This window comes from Oncorhynchus tshawytscha, linkage group LG03 (assembly GCF_018296145.1).
Source record: "Oncorhynchus tshawytscha isolate Ot180627B linkage group LG03, Otsh_v2.0, whole genome shotgun sequence".
Classification (NCBI taxonomy): domain Eukaryota; kingdom Metazoa; phylum Chordata; class Actinopteri; order Salmoniformes; family Salmonidae; genus Oncorhynchus; species Oncorhynchus tshawytscha.
In genome coordinates, this window is record NC_056431.1 from 55,735,866 (window position 1) to 55,751,964 (window position 16,099).

A 16,099-nucleotide genomic window follows, 5' to 3' on the forward strand; every position below is an offset into this window, starting at 1 on the left:
TTAAACGTCGACTAACTGAGTAATCAGTCTTCCCTAAAAATGTGTTTTCCAATTGAGAGTAATGCTTTTAGAAACGTTTACAAATATCTTAAACATATAGACTGATTAAGTTATTAGTCCTACAAAAGTTTAATCAATAACTCAATATAAGTGATACGTTTGGGTATTTAATAAGACAAACAAAATGTTTAACAAACAAACAAATGATAATACAACCACATATATCAAATAAAACTTAATTTATGCCTCAATCACATCATAGAAAATCATCTGAAAATAAATACTGTACATGTTTACAGAGAGCAGGGAGCAGAGGGCAGGGAGCAGAGGGCAGGGAGCAGAGGGCAGGGAGCAGAGGGCAGGGAGCAGAGGGCAGGGAGCAGAGGGCAGGGAGCAGAGAGCAGAGGGCAGGGAGCAGAGGCAGAGGGCAGGGAGCAGAGAGCAGAGGGCAGGGAGCAGAGGGCAGGGAGCAGAGGGCAGGGAGCAGAGAGCAGAGGGCAGGGAGCAGAGAGCAGAGGGCAGGGAGCAGAGGGAAAGGAGCAGAGGGTAGGGACCAGAGGGCAGGGAGCAGAGGGAAAGGAGCAGAGAGCAGAGGGAAAGGACCAGAGGGCAGGGAGCAGAGGGAAAGGACCAGAGGGCAGGGAGCAGAGGGAAAGGACCAGAGGGCAGGGAGCAGAGGGAAAGGACCAGAGGGCAGGGAGCAGAGGGCAGGGAGCAGAGGGCAGGGAGCAGAGAGCAGAGGGCAGGGAGCAGAGAGCAGAGGGCAGGGAGCAGAGGGAAAGGAGCAGAGGGTAGGGACCAGAGGGCAGGGAGCAGAGGGAAAGGAGCAGAGGGCAGGGAGCAGAGGGCAGGGAGCAGAGGGAAAGGAGCAGAGGGAAAGGAGCAGAGGGCAGGGAGCAGAGGGCAGGGAGCAGAGGGCAGGGAGCAGAGAGCAGAGGGCAGGGGGAAAGGAGCAGAGGGCAGGGAGCAGAGGGCAGGGAGCAGAGGGCAGGGAGCAGGTAGCGGAGGGCAGGGAGCAGGTAGCAGAGGGAAAGGAGCAGAGGACAGGGAGCAGGGAGCAGAGGGCAGGGAGCAGGTAGCAGAGGGCAAGGAGCAGAGGGCAGGGAGCAGGGAGCAGAGGGCAGGGAGCAGGTAGCAGAGGGCAAGGAGCAGATGGCAGGGAGCAGAGTGCAGGGAGCAGGTAGCAGAGGTCAAGGAGCAGATGGCAGGGAGCAGGTAGCAGAGGGAAAGGAGCAGAGTGCAGGGAGCAGGTAGCAGAGGGAAAGGAGCAGAGGGCAGGGAGCAGGTAGCAGAGGGCAGGGAGCAGGTAGCAGAGGGAAAGGAGCAGAGGGCAGGGAGCAGGTAGCAGAGGGCAGGGAGCAGGTAGCAGAGGGAAAGGAGCAGAGGGCAGGGAACAGAGGGCAGAGAGCAGGTAGCAGAGGGAAAGGAGCAGATGGCAGGGAGCAGGGAGCAGAGGGCAGGGAGCAGGTAGCAGAGGGAAAGGAGCAGAGGGCAGGGAGCAGGGAGCAGGGAGCAGAGGGCAGGGAACAGAGGGCAAGGAGCAGAGGGCAAGGAGCAGGTAGCAGAGGGCAAGGAGCAGATGGCAGGGAGCAGGTAGCAGAGGGAAAGGAGCAGAGGGCAGGGAGCAGGTAGCAGAGGGAAAGGAGCAGAGGGCAGGGAGCAGGTAGCAGAGGGAAAGGAGCAGAGGGCAGGGAGCAGGTAGCAGAGGGAAAGGAGCAGAGGGCAGGGAGCAGGTAGCAGAGGGCAGGGAACAGAAGACGATATGAGGATCTTATATCTCTTTCATTTCAACATGCCTTTTATTGACAATATCTTCGTCAGGTCTCCTTTATAAACTAAATTCAGTTCATAATTAAATAATTTAAAGTTATTTTTCATTTGTGTAAAATACAATTTCAATATGGAAGCAAATCATCCAAATATATTACTTTATTTTAAAAGGTAGATTTCAATTTCAATGTACAGTCTCCTATATTGGTTCAGAAGACATCCCACCATCTTGAAAACAACTGTCATTCTTTCATGTTCGAGTGGATTGTTGTTTTCTTTTACTTAAAAAATAGAAATACCTGTGTCTGTCTCTCTGTCGCTCTCCATAACTAGTATTTTAACGTGGAAAGGAAAACAATACATTATACACTACAGAGAATAAACTGTACCAATTCAATGCTCTGTACATTATTGCATCAGAAAGCCACAACATACTGCAGCATCGTTTAAAACTAGGGATATTACATAGATATAAATGAAAGGCCCATGGTAACCCTGCCAAACAACAGGGTGATGCAAACAGGTTAACATCAGTTCAATTTCAATTCAGTCAATTCAGTCAGCAAACTGAAATGAACTGAAGTTTAATTCCTGAATTCACGGTTTTGAAATGGAACAGACCTCATCCCTGGATACAAATGAAGAACACTAATAGATTCTACCTTTCCTCTTAGAAAATAGTGACCGATGATTACATAATATACTGCAGAAACAAAGTACTGTAAGGGTCTAATCCGGACTTGAGCTCTGCACACTTAACTAACATGTTCTTGAAGAGACTTGAAGTCTCCTGTTGACATCAATGCATCTCAAGTTAAGATTCGGCCCTTATTAAGAAACCAAGAGAATGGTTTCTCTCTCTGAAGTGGGGGAAATGAGAACACTGTTACTAAATGATTTGTTACTATGGCTATCTACTGTAAGTTGCTGCATCAGAAGTAAAGTAAACCAATAATACAGACTGTTTGATGATAAGAAGAGTTGTGGTGTAGAGATTCAGCTTATTGACTTACATAATACAGACAGAATAGAGACCAAAACTGCATTACTGTGTTACAGTCACTGACATCAAGCAACAACTGAAACATTTGACTGATTTCACACTACTGGGCCAGACCAAGCAGATCCAAGCTATACTGCTCTGGTCTGGTTATGCATCCACCGTTAGTTGCTGGAACTGTGCTGGAAAGGACAATGTGAGAAGAAAATATTCAAGCCAGCTCAGTATGGTTCAGGTCGGCTCTATAGTGTGAATCAGGTATGACTGTCCTTCTGTCTGGGGGCTGTTATGATAAACACTGTCAAACACACGCAGCTAGAACTGTCCATTAATTTGATCAAATAGGAAGACTATGGGTATTCAAGTCATTCAGGAAGCAGTTTGATTCTCTTTATTATACCACAAGAATCCAATACTTAGACCCTCAGTGGTCTTAGCGGGCCCACTGAACCTCACGAACCGCACGCAGCCAGAGAAAGGTAAACAAGTTCAATCAAATAAATACACTGTTGTTTGTTGAAGCTTCGCAGTGCAGTAGTCCTCTCAGTTCAGTGCATTGGGTGGGTATTGTATGTAAAAGGACATCATCCAGTATGCAGTGCACTCACTGCTCCACAAGGTCAGAGGTCCCCTGGTTCTCTGCTCAAGTCAGTTTCCCTCCGTGTTGCCTCTGGTGCCCTCTCTACCGATTCACTGGGTCGTGTTCATTAGGGTACACCGTAGCAAAATATTTTTGCAATGGGAGACAAAAACAAGCATTTCTTATTGGACAAGCTCAGATAGTACCTCACCGTTTTGCTCAGTTTCCTCCCCATTGCACTCAGGCTCTGTCCATTTTCTTCCATTCCCTGCCTACTGAACACGACCCCTGTGTCAAAACCCAGGAATCAATATGGGGTGAAGAGGATAGAGCCGGAGGTGGGCCGAACTGGCCCTGGAGCAGCCCGGAGGAAGGAGGGCATGCAGCCTGGCAGGCCGGCAGTCTGAAAGATGGAGGCGTTGGGCCGCGGATGCAGGGAGATGGAGGGGAGGGTGGTAGGGCAGAAGGGGTTGGAGAGAAACGTAGCAGGGGAGATAGGCTTCACCAGGTCCTTCTGAAGAGCCAGCTTGGCCTGGAGGAGAGGAGAGGACAAAGGTAAACAAGTTCAATCAAATAAATACACTGTTGTTTGTTGAAGCTTCGCAGTGCAGTAGTCCTCTCAGTTCAGTGCATTGGGTGGGTATTGTATGTAAAAGGACATCATCCAGTATGAGGGAGCAAATCTATTTATAAAGCAATTATTCTTATTGATTAGCTACAAAAAAAACAAGCTATTATTTTCCATGAGCACGAAGGCGTCTTTAAACCCACTGATGCATAAATATTCCTAAACAGTTTTAAGAAACTGCCAATAAATGTATTAACTATTAATCCCTGAAGTCTAAGCAACGGTTCCTGCGAGGCTTTGATTAGGAACATAGATGATACATACAGCCAGGACTGTGGAGCTGCGTTGTTGTTTGTTGTAAGGGCTGTATTTGGGCTTCATCGGTTTCCCAGCTACTCTGTCCTTGTGCCTTCTGCTGGAGATGTGCTAAGAAAATATAACAACAAAAATCAGTGATGTTACCATGGCTGAATCCCATGGGCCCTGGTCAAAAGCAGTACACTAGGAAGGTTAAAGGGTGCCATTTGGGACACATTATGTTGAGCCAATATTAACACGCTTGTAAGGTCCCTTCAAGCTGTAACAAAACAAAACAAGCACGGCATACAAATGCCTGTCATGAGAGACTACCTGTTTGAGCTGTATTTCTGAGTTGACGTGGACATCACAGATCTCACAATGGAACGTTTTGTTCTGTAGTCCGGAACCTTTTAGCACGTTGGTGGCCTGTACTTTGAGCTTCGAGCCTGGTCTGGGATAGGCCTTAATTGGACCTGCTCCGTTTCTCGCCTCAAGCATAGTTTTGTGCTTGGAACCTTCAGGGGACAAAATAAATGGCAAAAACATAATTTAGTACATTGAGCAGTGAAAATAACCAGGTAAAACATAAAAAGAACAACATCTAATTTGTTAGGATTAAAAGTAAACCAGCTTTTGTTTTCCCATCCAAAATTCATATTGGTCAGCTTGAGTTCCAACTGTTTTTTTTTCTGACCTGGGTATGACGTCTGACCTCGCTATAACTACATAACAACGTACATGTCAATGTTAGCTTACATAACAAACATCTGACATATTGTGCCCTTCTGCTTTCAAAGCAATTATGCAAATTTGTTTTACAATACGGTCAATATGGCGTCTATTGTGATGTTGTGGTCAAGTTGTATACTCGTGTTGTATAAATATGTTCTGGAAACGTTTTGTTGTCTTTTTAACAACCAGAAAAAACATGTCCATATAACAACCAAAATATGACATATTTCCCATAACGTCTTGATATCTTCACGACAAAAACCTCTTTACTTTGTAACAGAGTGTTGACCTTGTAAAACCAGTTTACAACCAAATTATTACAATGTGTAGTATACACTGTTTAGGGAGAGTGCTGTGTGAAGGTATTTGTGGACATTGTTGTGAGGTGGGTGTTAATGAGAGTTAAGGAGAGACTAAACAAGAACAAGCTGAAAGTCTCTGGGGGAGTAACCTTAAAATACACACACACAGAACCACACACACCCTCCTCAGAGGGAGTAACACTAACGTTAACCAGGCGGTGATGAAATAGAAACAGATGCTGGAACACACCTATGTTGTGGGCCTCCAGCTGCGACAGAGAGTTGACGGCCACTTTGCACAGCGAACAATACAGGAGCTTTTTGGCTTTTTCCTCCTCCGACTCTGGCGTGGGCTGAGTTGCTGTAGCAGCAGCAGTGGTGGGGGACACGAGCCCAGGCTTGGTGCTGCTGCCGCCACTGCTGCTAGTCTTCAAAACATGCCCCTGTAGTTGTGCTGGCGTAGCTGATGGGGGGCTGGCAGGCGTGGGATCACACAGGACAAGATTACAGGGGCTGTGGACAGACATGGCCATTGATGCTGCCAGGGAGGAGGAGGTGGAGATGATGGGGACGAAATCATTTGGAGAAGCAAAGGTTTTATCCGCCTCACTGGGAGGCATAGTGATTTGCTCTGAGATCAAGAAAGAGGGAGGGAGGGGGGGTAGAGAGAGACACACAACATCTGACAGTTAGTCCGGGAGCGCTATGGAATATTACAACTTTTAGTGACACATTTCTGCATATTTTCATTTTGGTGCATTGTGTAAGAGTCTGATCCCTGGAGGAGGGAGAGTTCCTTTTCACACAGCAGCAGCTCAGTAGCAGTAGAAGCAGGACTGAGCTTTTGGGCAGTGTTTTCTGTACCCCTATCTGCGTGGGTGTGTGTCCATGTGTCCCTGTGTTTATGTTACAGAGCCTAGTCACCCCCCCCCCACCCACCCACCCACTCATAACTATGTTGTACCACAACACCATGGAGGACAGGGCCACAAGGCAAGGCTGCCTGAACCAACACTCACACCCCCACACGATCCCTCCACCCTTCTACCATGACACCCTTACACCTCTTCCCACACGCCACACCCACCCTCCAAACCCATGATCCAACACCCTGCATTAGGAACCCTGCACGTAGCTTTCTATGAATGTCATTCTGCATTCCTCTTCTGAGAATAGTGTGCACTTTACAATGGCTGACTCTATGACATCTAAAAGCTACACGTTACTACACTGGTCTATATTTGTTTGAAACTTCAGTAAGCCTAGCTTCATTAAGCCTAGCTTCATTAAGTCTGATTTCCACTAAAAGTCTTCTATGTACTCTTTGAAGCCAGTTTTAAACTTAACATCAAATATCCTAAGATAAGGTTATCAAATACATTTGGGTCGAAATGTCTATCTGCACTAGAGGGCGACCGATTAATCAAAATGGCCGATTAATTAGGGCCGATTTCAAGTTTTCATAACAATCGGAAATCGGTATTTTTGGACACCGATTTGGCCAATTTATTTCTAATTTTTTTACACCTTTATTTATCCTTTATTTAACTAGGCAAGTCAGTTAAGAACACATTCTTATTTTCAATGGCTGCCTAGGAATGGTGGGTTAACTGCCTTGTTCAGGGGCAGAATGACAGATGTTTACCTTGTCAGCTCGGGGATTCAATCTTGCAACCTTCCAGTTAACTAGTCCAACGCTCTAACCACCTGATTACATTGCACTCCACGAGGAGACTGCCTGTTACGCGAATGCAGTAAGAAGCCAAGGTAAGTCGCTAGCTAGCATTAAACTTATCTTATAAAAAACAATGAATCAATCATAATCACTAGTTAACTACACATGGTTGATGATATTACTAGTTTAACTAGTGTCCTGCGTTGCATATAATCGATGCGGTGCGTATTCGCGAAAAAGGACTGTGTTGCTCCAATGTGTACCTAACCATAAACATCAATACCTTTCTTAAAATCAATACACAAGTAAATATTTTTAAACCTGCATATTTAGTTAATATTGCCTGCTAACCTGGCTCGTTGCGAACTCTGTGAAGACTATTTCTTCCTAACAACGACAGCCAACTTCGCCAAACGGGGAATGATTTAACAAAAGCGCATTTGCAAAAAAAGCACAATCGTTGCACGACTGTACCTAACCATAAACATCAATGCATTTCTTAAAATCAATACACAGAAGTACATATTTTTAAACCTGCATATTTAGCTAAAATAAATCCAGGTTAGCAGCCAATATTAACCAGGTGAAATTGTGTCACTTCTCTTGCGTTCATTGCACACAGAGTCAGGGTATATGCAACAGTGTGGGCCGCCTAATTTGCCAGAATTGTACGTAATTATGACATAACATTAAAGGTTGTGCAATGTAACAGAAATATTTAGACTTATGGATGCCACCCGTTAGATAAAATACGGAACGGTTCCGTATTTCACTGAAAGAATAAACGTCTTGTTTTCGAGATGATAGTTTCCGGATTCGACCATATTAATGACCTAAGGCTCGTATTTCTGTGTGTTATTATGTTATAACTAAGTCTATGATTTGATGGAGCAGTCTGACTGAGCGATGGTAGGCACCAGCAGGCTCGTAAGCATTCATTCAAACCTCACTTTCGTGCGTTTTGCCAACAGCTCGTCGCTGTGCTTCAAGCATTGAGCTGTTTATGACTTCAAGCCTATCAACTCCCGAGATTAGGCTGGTGTAACCGATGTGAAATGGCTAGCTAGTTAGCGGGGTGCGCGCTAATAGTGTTTCAAACCTCACTCGCTCTGAGACTTGGAGTGGTTGTTCCCCTTGCTCTGCAAGGGCCGCGGCTTTTGTGGAGAGATGGGTAATGCTACTTCTAGGGTGGCTGTTGTCTATGTGTTCCTGGTTTGAGCCCAGGTAGGGGCGAGGAGAGGGACGGAAGATATACTGTTACACTGGCAATACTAAAGTGCCTATAAGAACATCCAATAGTCAAAGGTATATGAAATACAAATCGTATAGAGAGAAATTGTCCTATAATTCTTATAATAACTACAACCTAAAACTTCTTACCTGGGAATATTGAAGACTCCTGTTAAAAGGAACCACCAGCTTTCTTTCATATGTTCTCATGTTCTGAGCAAGGAACTTAAATGTTAGCTTTTTTACATGGCACATATTGCACTTTTACTTTCTTCTCCAACACTTTGTTTTTGCATGATTTAAACCAAATTGAACATGTTTCATTTTATTTGAGGCTAAATTGATTTTATTGATGTATTATATGAAGTTAAAATAAGTGTTAATTCAGTATTGTTGTAATTGTCATTATTACAAATACATTTTTTAAAAATCGGCCGATTAATCAGAATCAGCTTTTTTGGATTCTCCAATAATCAGTATCGGTATCGGCGTTGAAAAATCACAATCGGTCGACCTCTAATCTGCACCAACTGGGTCCAACTGGGTCCAACTGGGTCTACAGCACAGGAGCTAACGAGGGATTAGTTATATTAGCATCCCAAAGCAACATTGATTAGAAATACAGTGTAGACATTGTTAATGTTGTAAATTAATATTGTAGCTGGAATTGATTTTTAATGGAATATCTACATAGGCGTACAGAGGCCCATTATCAGCAACCATCACTCCTGTGTTCCAATGGCACGTTGTGTTAGCTAATCCAAGTTAATCATTTTAAAAGGCTAATTGATCATTAGAAAACCCTTTTGCAATTATGTTAGCAGAGCTGAAAACTGTTCTGACAGTGCTGGAATATCTAACAAGTAATATCGAACAATTTCACAACAACTACCTACTACACACAAATCTAAGTAAAGGAATGGAATAAGAATATATTCATATGTGGATGAGCAATGTCAGAGCAGCATAGGCTAAGATGAAATAGATAGTATAGAATACAGTATATACATATGAGATGAGTAATGCAAGATATGCAAACATTATTAAATTGACATTATTAAAATGACAAGTGTTCCATTTATTAAAAGTGGCCAATGATTTCAAGTCTGTATGTAGGCAGCAGCCTCTCTGTGCTAGTGACGGCTATTTAACAGTCTGATGGACTTGAGATAGAAGCTGTTTTTCAGTCTCTCGGTCCCAGCTTTGATCGGATTTCAGGTCTCTCCAAAGATATTTGATTGGGTTTAAGTCTGGGCTGCGCGCTGAGGGTCGTTGTCCTGTTGGAAGGTGAACCTTCGCCCCAGTCTGAGGTCCTGAGCACTCTGGGGCTCATTTTCATCAAGCATCTCTCTGTACTTTGCTTCATTCATCTTCCCTCAGTCCTGACTAGTATTCCAGTCCCTGCCCCTGAAAAACATCCCCATAGCATGATGCTGCCACCACCATGCTTCACTGTAGGGATGGTGCCAGGTTTCCTCCACAAGTGACGCTTGGCATTCAGGCCAAAGAGTTCAATCTTGGTTTCATCAGACCAGATAATCTTGTTTCTCATGGTCTGAGAGTCCTTTAGGTGCCTTTTGGCAAACTCCAAGCAGGCTGTCATGTGCATTTTACCGAGGAGTGGCTTCCGTCTGGTGACTGGATCATAAAGGCATGATTTGTGGAGCGCTGCAGAGATGGTTGTCCTTCTGGAAGGTTCTCCCATCTCCACAGCAGAACTCTGAAGCTCTATCAGAGTGAGCATCGGGTTCTTGGTCACCTCCCTTACCAAGGCCCTTCTCCCCCGATTGCTCAGCGGCCAGCTCTAGGAAGATTCTTGGTGGTTCCAAACTTCTTCCATTTGAGAATGATGGAGGCCACTGTGTTCTTGGGGACCTTCAATGCTGCAGACAGTTTTTGGTACCCTTCCTCAGATCTGTACTTCGACACAATCCTATCTCGGAGCTCTACGGACAATTCCTTCAACCTCATGGCTTGGTTTTTGCTATGACATGCACTGTCAACTGCGGGACCTTATATAGACAGGTGTGTGCCTTTCCAAATCATGAATTTACCACAGGTGGACTCCAATAAAGTTCTAGAAACATATCAAGGATGATCAATGGAAACAGGATGCACCTGAGCTCAATTTTGAGTCTCATAGCAAAGGGTCAAAATACTTATGTGGAATGTGTTTTGTTAATAAAACTTTAAATTGAAAAAAATACTTATGTAAATAAGTATATATATTTTTCTCGCTTTATCGTTATGGGGTATTGTGTGTAGATTGACGAGGAAAAACATGAATTTAATCAATTTAATATAAGGCTTTAATGTTATAATATGTGGAAAAGGGGAAGGGGTCTGAATACTTTCCGAATGCACTGTATATAGGAAATAAGGTGCCATGGCATGCAGACAAAGAATACTAACGAGTAGCATCGCTGGCTCATTATATTTTACATTTACATTTTAGTCATCTAGCAGACACTCTTATCCAGAGTGACTTCTAATTAGTGCATTCATCTTAATATAGCTAGGTGAGATAACCCCATATCACAGTCATAGTAAGTTCATTTTTCCTTTCCAGTAAAGTCAGTGCTGGTACGTTAAAGAACTTCTACCTAATCTCTGAAGATGTAACTCTACATTAGAGGGCTGAGCAGCGAGTTTCTGTCTGTGTCCCAAATGGCACCCTATCACCGATACAGAGCACTACTTTTGACCATGGGATGAAATTTCTCCTCAGGTGTGAGGCCAGATAGTGTGACTTTTTAAAAATCAAGACTCAACAGAAATAATTGCAAATGTACATTTTACAACACTTTGCTTTGAATTTGAAGCTTTCTTTTCTTCCTTGGTTGGTAACATGCTTACCATACATCTGGTAAATTCTGACTATAATCACCTATACATTAGACATGAAATATTATCGGCTTTCCCCTATACAAGACTGAAGCATGGAGAGATATGGATGATATACAAAATGGAAGCCTGAGAGGAATGGATGACATACAAGACTGAAGCATGGAGAGGAATGGATGACATATACGAATGAAGCATGGAGAGGAATGGATGACATACAAGAATGAAGCATGGAGAGGAATGGATGACATACAAGACTGAAGCATGGAGAGGAATGGCTAACAAACAAGACTGAAGCATGGAGAGGAATGGATGACAAACAAGACTGAAGCATGGAGAGGAATGGATGACATACAAGACTGAAGCATGGAGAGGAATGGATGACATATCCGAATGAAGCATGGAGAGGAATGGATGACATACAAGACTGAAGCATGGAGAGGAATGGATGACATACAAGACTGAAGCATGGAGAGGATTTGATGACAAACAAGACTGAAGCATGGAGAGGAATTGATAACATAGAAGACTGAAGCATGGAGAGGAATGGATGACATGCAAGACTAAATCATGGAGAGGAATGGATGACAAACAAGACTGAAGCATGGAGAGGAATGGATAACAAACAAAGAAGCATGAAGCATGGATGATATGGAGAGGAATTGATGACAAACAAGACTGAAGCATGGAGAGGAATGGATGACAAACAAGACTGAAGCATGGAGAGGAATGGACATAGAAACTGAAGCATGGAGAGGAATGGATGACATGCAAGACTAAATCATGGAGAGGAATGGATGACAAACAAGACTGAAGCATGGAGAGGAATTGATGACAAACAAGACTGAAGCATGGAGAGGAATTGATAACATAGAAGACTGAAGCATGGAGAGGAATGGATGACATGCAAGACTAAATCATGGAGAGGAATGGATGACATATACGAATGAAGCATGGAGAGGAATGGATGACATACAAGACTGAAGCATGGAGAGGAATGGCTAACAAACAAGACTGAAGCATGGAGAGGCATGGATGATATACAAAACGGAAGCATGAGAGGAATGGACGACATACAAGACTGAAGCATGGAGAGGAATGGATGACAAAAAAGACTGAAGCAGGGAGAGGAATGGATGACATACAAGACTGAAGCATGGAGAGGAATGGCTAACAAACAAGACTGAAGCATGGAGAGGAATGGATGACAAACAAGACTGAAGCATGGAGAGGAATGGATGACAAACAAGAATGAAGCATGGAGAGGAATGGATGACATACAAGACTGAAGCATGGAGAGGAATGGCTAACAAACAAGACTGAAGCATGGAGAGGCATGGATGATATACAAAACGGAAGCATGGAGAGGATTTGATGACAAACAAGACTGAAGCATGGAGAGGAATGGATGACAAACAAGACTGAAGCATGGAGAGGAATGGATAACATAGAAGACTGAAGCATGGAGAGGAATGGATGACATGCAAGACTAAATCATGGAGAGGAATGGATGACAAACAAGACTGAAGCATGGAGAGGAATTGATGACAAACAAGACTGAAGCATGGAGAGGAATTGATGACAAACAAGACTGAAGCATGGAGAGGAATTGATAACATAGAAGACTAAAGCATGGAGAGGAATGGATGACATGCAAGACTAAATCATGGAGAGGAATGGATGACATATACGAATGAAGCATAGAGAGGAATGGATGACATACAAGAATGAAGCATGGAGAGGAATGGATGACATACAAGACTGAAGCATGGAGAGGAATGGCTAACAAACAAGACTGAAGCATGGAGAGGCATGGATGACATACAAGACTGAAGCATGGAGAGGCATGGATGACAAACAAGACTGAAGCATGGAGAGGAATGGATGACAAACAAGACTGAAGCATGGAGAGGAATGGATGACAAACAAGACTGAAGCATGGAGAGGAATGGATGACATACAAGACTGAAGTATGGAGAGGAATGGATGACAAACAAGACTGAAGCAGGGAGAGGAATGGATGACATACAAGACTGAAGCATGGAGAAGAATGGCTAACAAACAAGACTGAAGCATGGAGAGGAATGGATGACAAACAAGACTGAAGCATGGAGAGGAATGGATGACATACAAGACTGAAGCATGGAGAGGAATGGATGACATATACGAATGAAGCATGGAGAGGAATGGATGACATACAAGACTGAAGCATGGAGAGGAATGGATGTCATACAAGAATGAAGCATGGAGAGGAATGGATGACATACAAGACTGAAGCATGGAGAGGATTTGATGACAAACAAGACTGAAGCATGGAGAGGAATGGATGATATACAAAACGGAAGCATGAGAGGAATGGACGACATACAAGACTGAAGCATGGAGAGGAATGGATGACAAAAAAGACTGAAGCATGGAGAGGAATGGATGACTTACAAGACTGAAGCATGGAGAGGAATGGATGACAAACAAGACTGAAGCAGGGAGAGGAATGGATGACATACAAGACTGAAGCATGGAGAGGAATGGATGACAAACAAGACTGAAGCATGGAGAGGAATGGATGACAAACAAGACTGAAGCATGGAGAGGAATGGATGACATACAAGACTGAAGCATGGAGAGGAATGGCTAACAAACAAGACTGAAGCATGGAGAGGAATGGATGACAAACAAGACTGAAGCATGGAGAGGAATGGATGACATATCCGAATGAAGCATGGAGAGGAATGGATGACATACAAGAATGAAACATGGAGAGGAATGGATGACATACAAGACTGAAGCATGGAGAGGATTTGATGACAAACAAGACTGAAGCATGGAGAGGAATGGATGACAAACAAGACTGAAGCATGGAGAGGAATGGATAACATAGAAGACTGAAGCATGGAGAGGAATGGATGACATGCAAGACTAAATCATGGAGAGGAATGGATGACAAACAAGACTGAAGCATGGAGAGGAATTGATGACAAACAAGACTGAAGCATGGAGAGGAATGGATGACAAACAAGACTGAAGCATGGAGAGGAATGGATAACATAGAAGACTGAAGCATGGAGAGGAATGGATGACATGCAAGACTAAATCATGGAGAGGAATGGATGACAAACAAGACTGAAGCATGGAGAGGAATTGATGACAAACAAGACTGAAGCATGGAGAGGAATTGATGACAAACAAGACTGAAGCATGGAGAGGAATTGATAACATAGAAGACTGAAGCATGGAGAGGAATGGATGACATGCAAGACTAAATCATGGAGAGGAATGGATGACATATACGAATGAAGCATGGATAGGAATGGATTGCATACAAGAATGAAGCATGGAGAGGAATGGATTGCATACAAGACTGAAGCATGGAGAGGAATGGCTAACAAACAAGACTGAAGCATGGAGAGGCATGGATGATATACAAAACGGAAGCATGAGAGGAATGGACGACATACAAGACTGAAGCATGGAGAGGAATGGATGACAAACAAGACTGAAGCGTGGAGAGGAATGGATGACATACAAGACTGAAGCATGGAGAGGAATGGATGACAAACAAGACTGAAGCATGGAGAGGAATGGATGACAAACAAGACTGAAGCATGGAGAGGAATGGCTAACAAACAAGACTGAAGCATGGAGAGGAATGGATGACAAACAAGACTGAAGCATGGAGAGGAATGGATGACATACAAGACTGAAGCATGGAGAGGAATGGATGACATATCCAAATGAAGCATGGAGAGGAATGGATGACATACAAGACTGAAGCATGGAGAGGATTTGATGACAAACAAGACTGAAGCATGGAGAGGAATAGATGACAAACAAGACTGAAGCATGGAGAGGAATGGATAACATAGAAGACTGAAGCATGGAGAGGAATGGATGACATGCAAGACTAAATCATGGAGAGGAATGGATGACAAACAAGACTGAAGCATGGAGAGGAATTGATGACAAACAAGACTGAAGCATGGAGAGGAATGGATGACAAACAAGACTGAAGCATGGAGAGGAATTGATAACATAGAAGACTGAAGCATGGAGAGGAATGGATGACATGCAAGACTAAATCATGGAGAGGAATGGATGACATACAATACCAAAAGTTTCCATATACCTGATTTGTCAGAGTTGCTGGCCATGACAGAGTTGGGTGAGGTGGTGGTGGTGATTTGCATTGCACTGTCCAGGGAAGGAGGAAGAGTAGGAGGAGGAGGGGAACTCTTGGGCGGCTTATTCTTGGTGTTCTCCTGTGCTTTGAGCTTCTTGGCATGTTTACTGCCTTTGTAGTGCGCCTCGGCTTGGCTCTGGAAGGAGAACAAATGAACCATGCAATCAGGCTCGTTTCTCACACAACGGGTCTTAGTCTCACATCATGGACTGCAATAAAACACGTGGGGACATACACAGACACACAGGCACACAGGCACAGGCACATAGACACAGACACAGACACACAGACACAGACACACAGACACAGACACACACACACACACACACACACACACACACACACACACACACACACACACACACCACACAGACACACACACACACACAAAAAACCCTCTTTACTTTGTAACAGAGTGTTGACCTTGTAAAACCGGTTTACAACCAAATTATTACAATGTGTAGTATACACTGTTTAGGGAGAGTGCTGTGTGAAGGTATTTGTGGACATTGTTGTGAGGTGGGTGTTAATGAGAGTTAAGGAGAGACTAAACAAGAACAAGCTGAAAGTCTCTGGGGGAGTAACCTTAACACACACACTCTTCAATCACTCCGAGGAAAAACACAGCTTTCAATAGGCAGGCCCAATCAGAGGGAAAATGAGAGAGATGCTTGAAAGTGTTTGATTTGTAGAGCGGATCAGGATATTGGGATTTTCATAAAGCCGATGGGAGGAAGTTGTGTGTGTGTGTGTGTGTGTGTGTTTGTGTGTGTGTGTGTGAGAGAGAGAGAGCTTTAGACTAAATGTATTCTTGGTAAGAAAATAAATTAAATGCAATCTAGTGAATGAGTATTGTAGACACTCTGCTTGCTTAGGGAGTACCGCTTCCTCCTGATCCTTGCTAGCACACGTGACCGCCCT

The 16,099-nt window shown here is 43.8% G+C and overlaps 1 protein-coding gene across 3 annotated transcripts in view; it reads right to left on the reverse strand.

Moving 5' to 3' along the window:
- Positions 1–1,914: 1,914 nt before the first annotated feature.
- Positions 1,915–16,099, reverse strand: part of LOC112224306 (zinc finger protein 385B) — a 135,565-nt gene continuing 121,380 nt past the window's right edge. For all 3 annotated transcript variants that reach the window (XM_042319695.1, XM_042319698.1, XM_042319696.1), the window contains 5 exons: positions 15,125–15,314; positions 5,503–5,883; positions 4,549–4,733; positions 4,243–4,344; positions 1,915–3,882 (listed from right to left, as the gene is read on the reverse strand). In XM_042319695.1, coding sequence (XP_042175629.1) covers positions 3,658–3,882; positions 4,243–4,344; positions 4,549–4,733; positions 5,503–5,883; positions 15,125–15,314 — 1,083 coding nt within the window. In that variant the 3' untranslated portion in view covers positions 1,915–3,657. The remainder of the gene's footprint in view (positions 3,883–4,242; positions 4,345–4,548; positions 4,734–5,502; positions 5,884–15,124; positions 15,315–16,099) is intronic.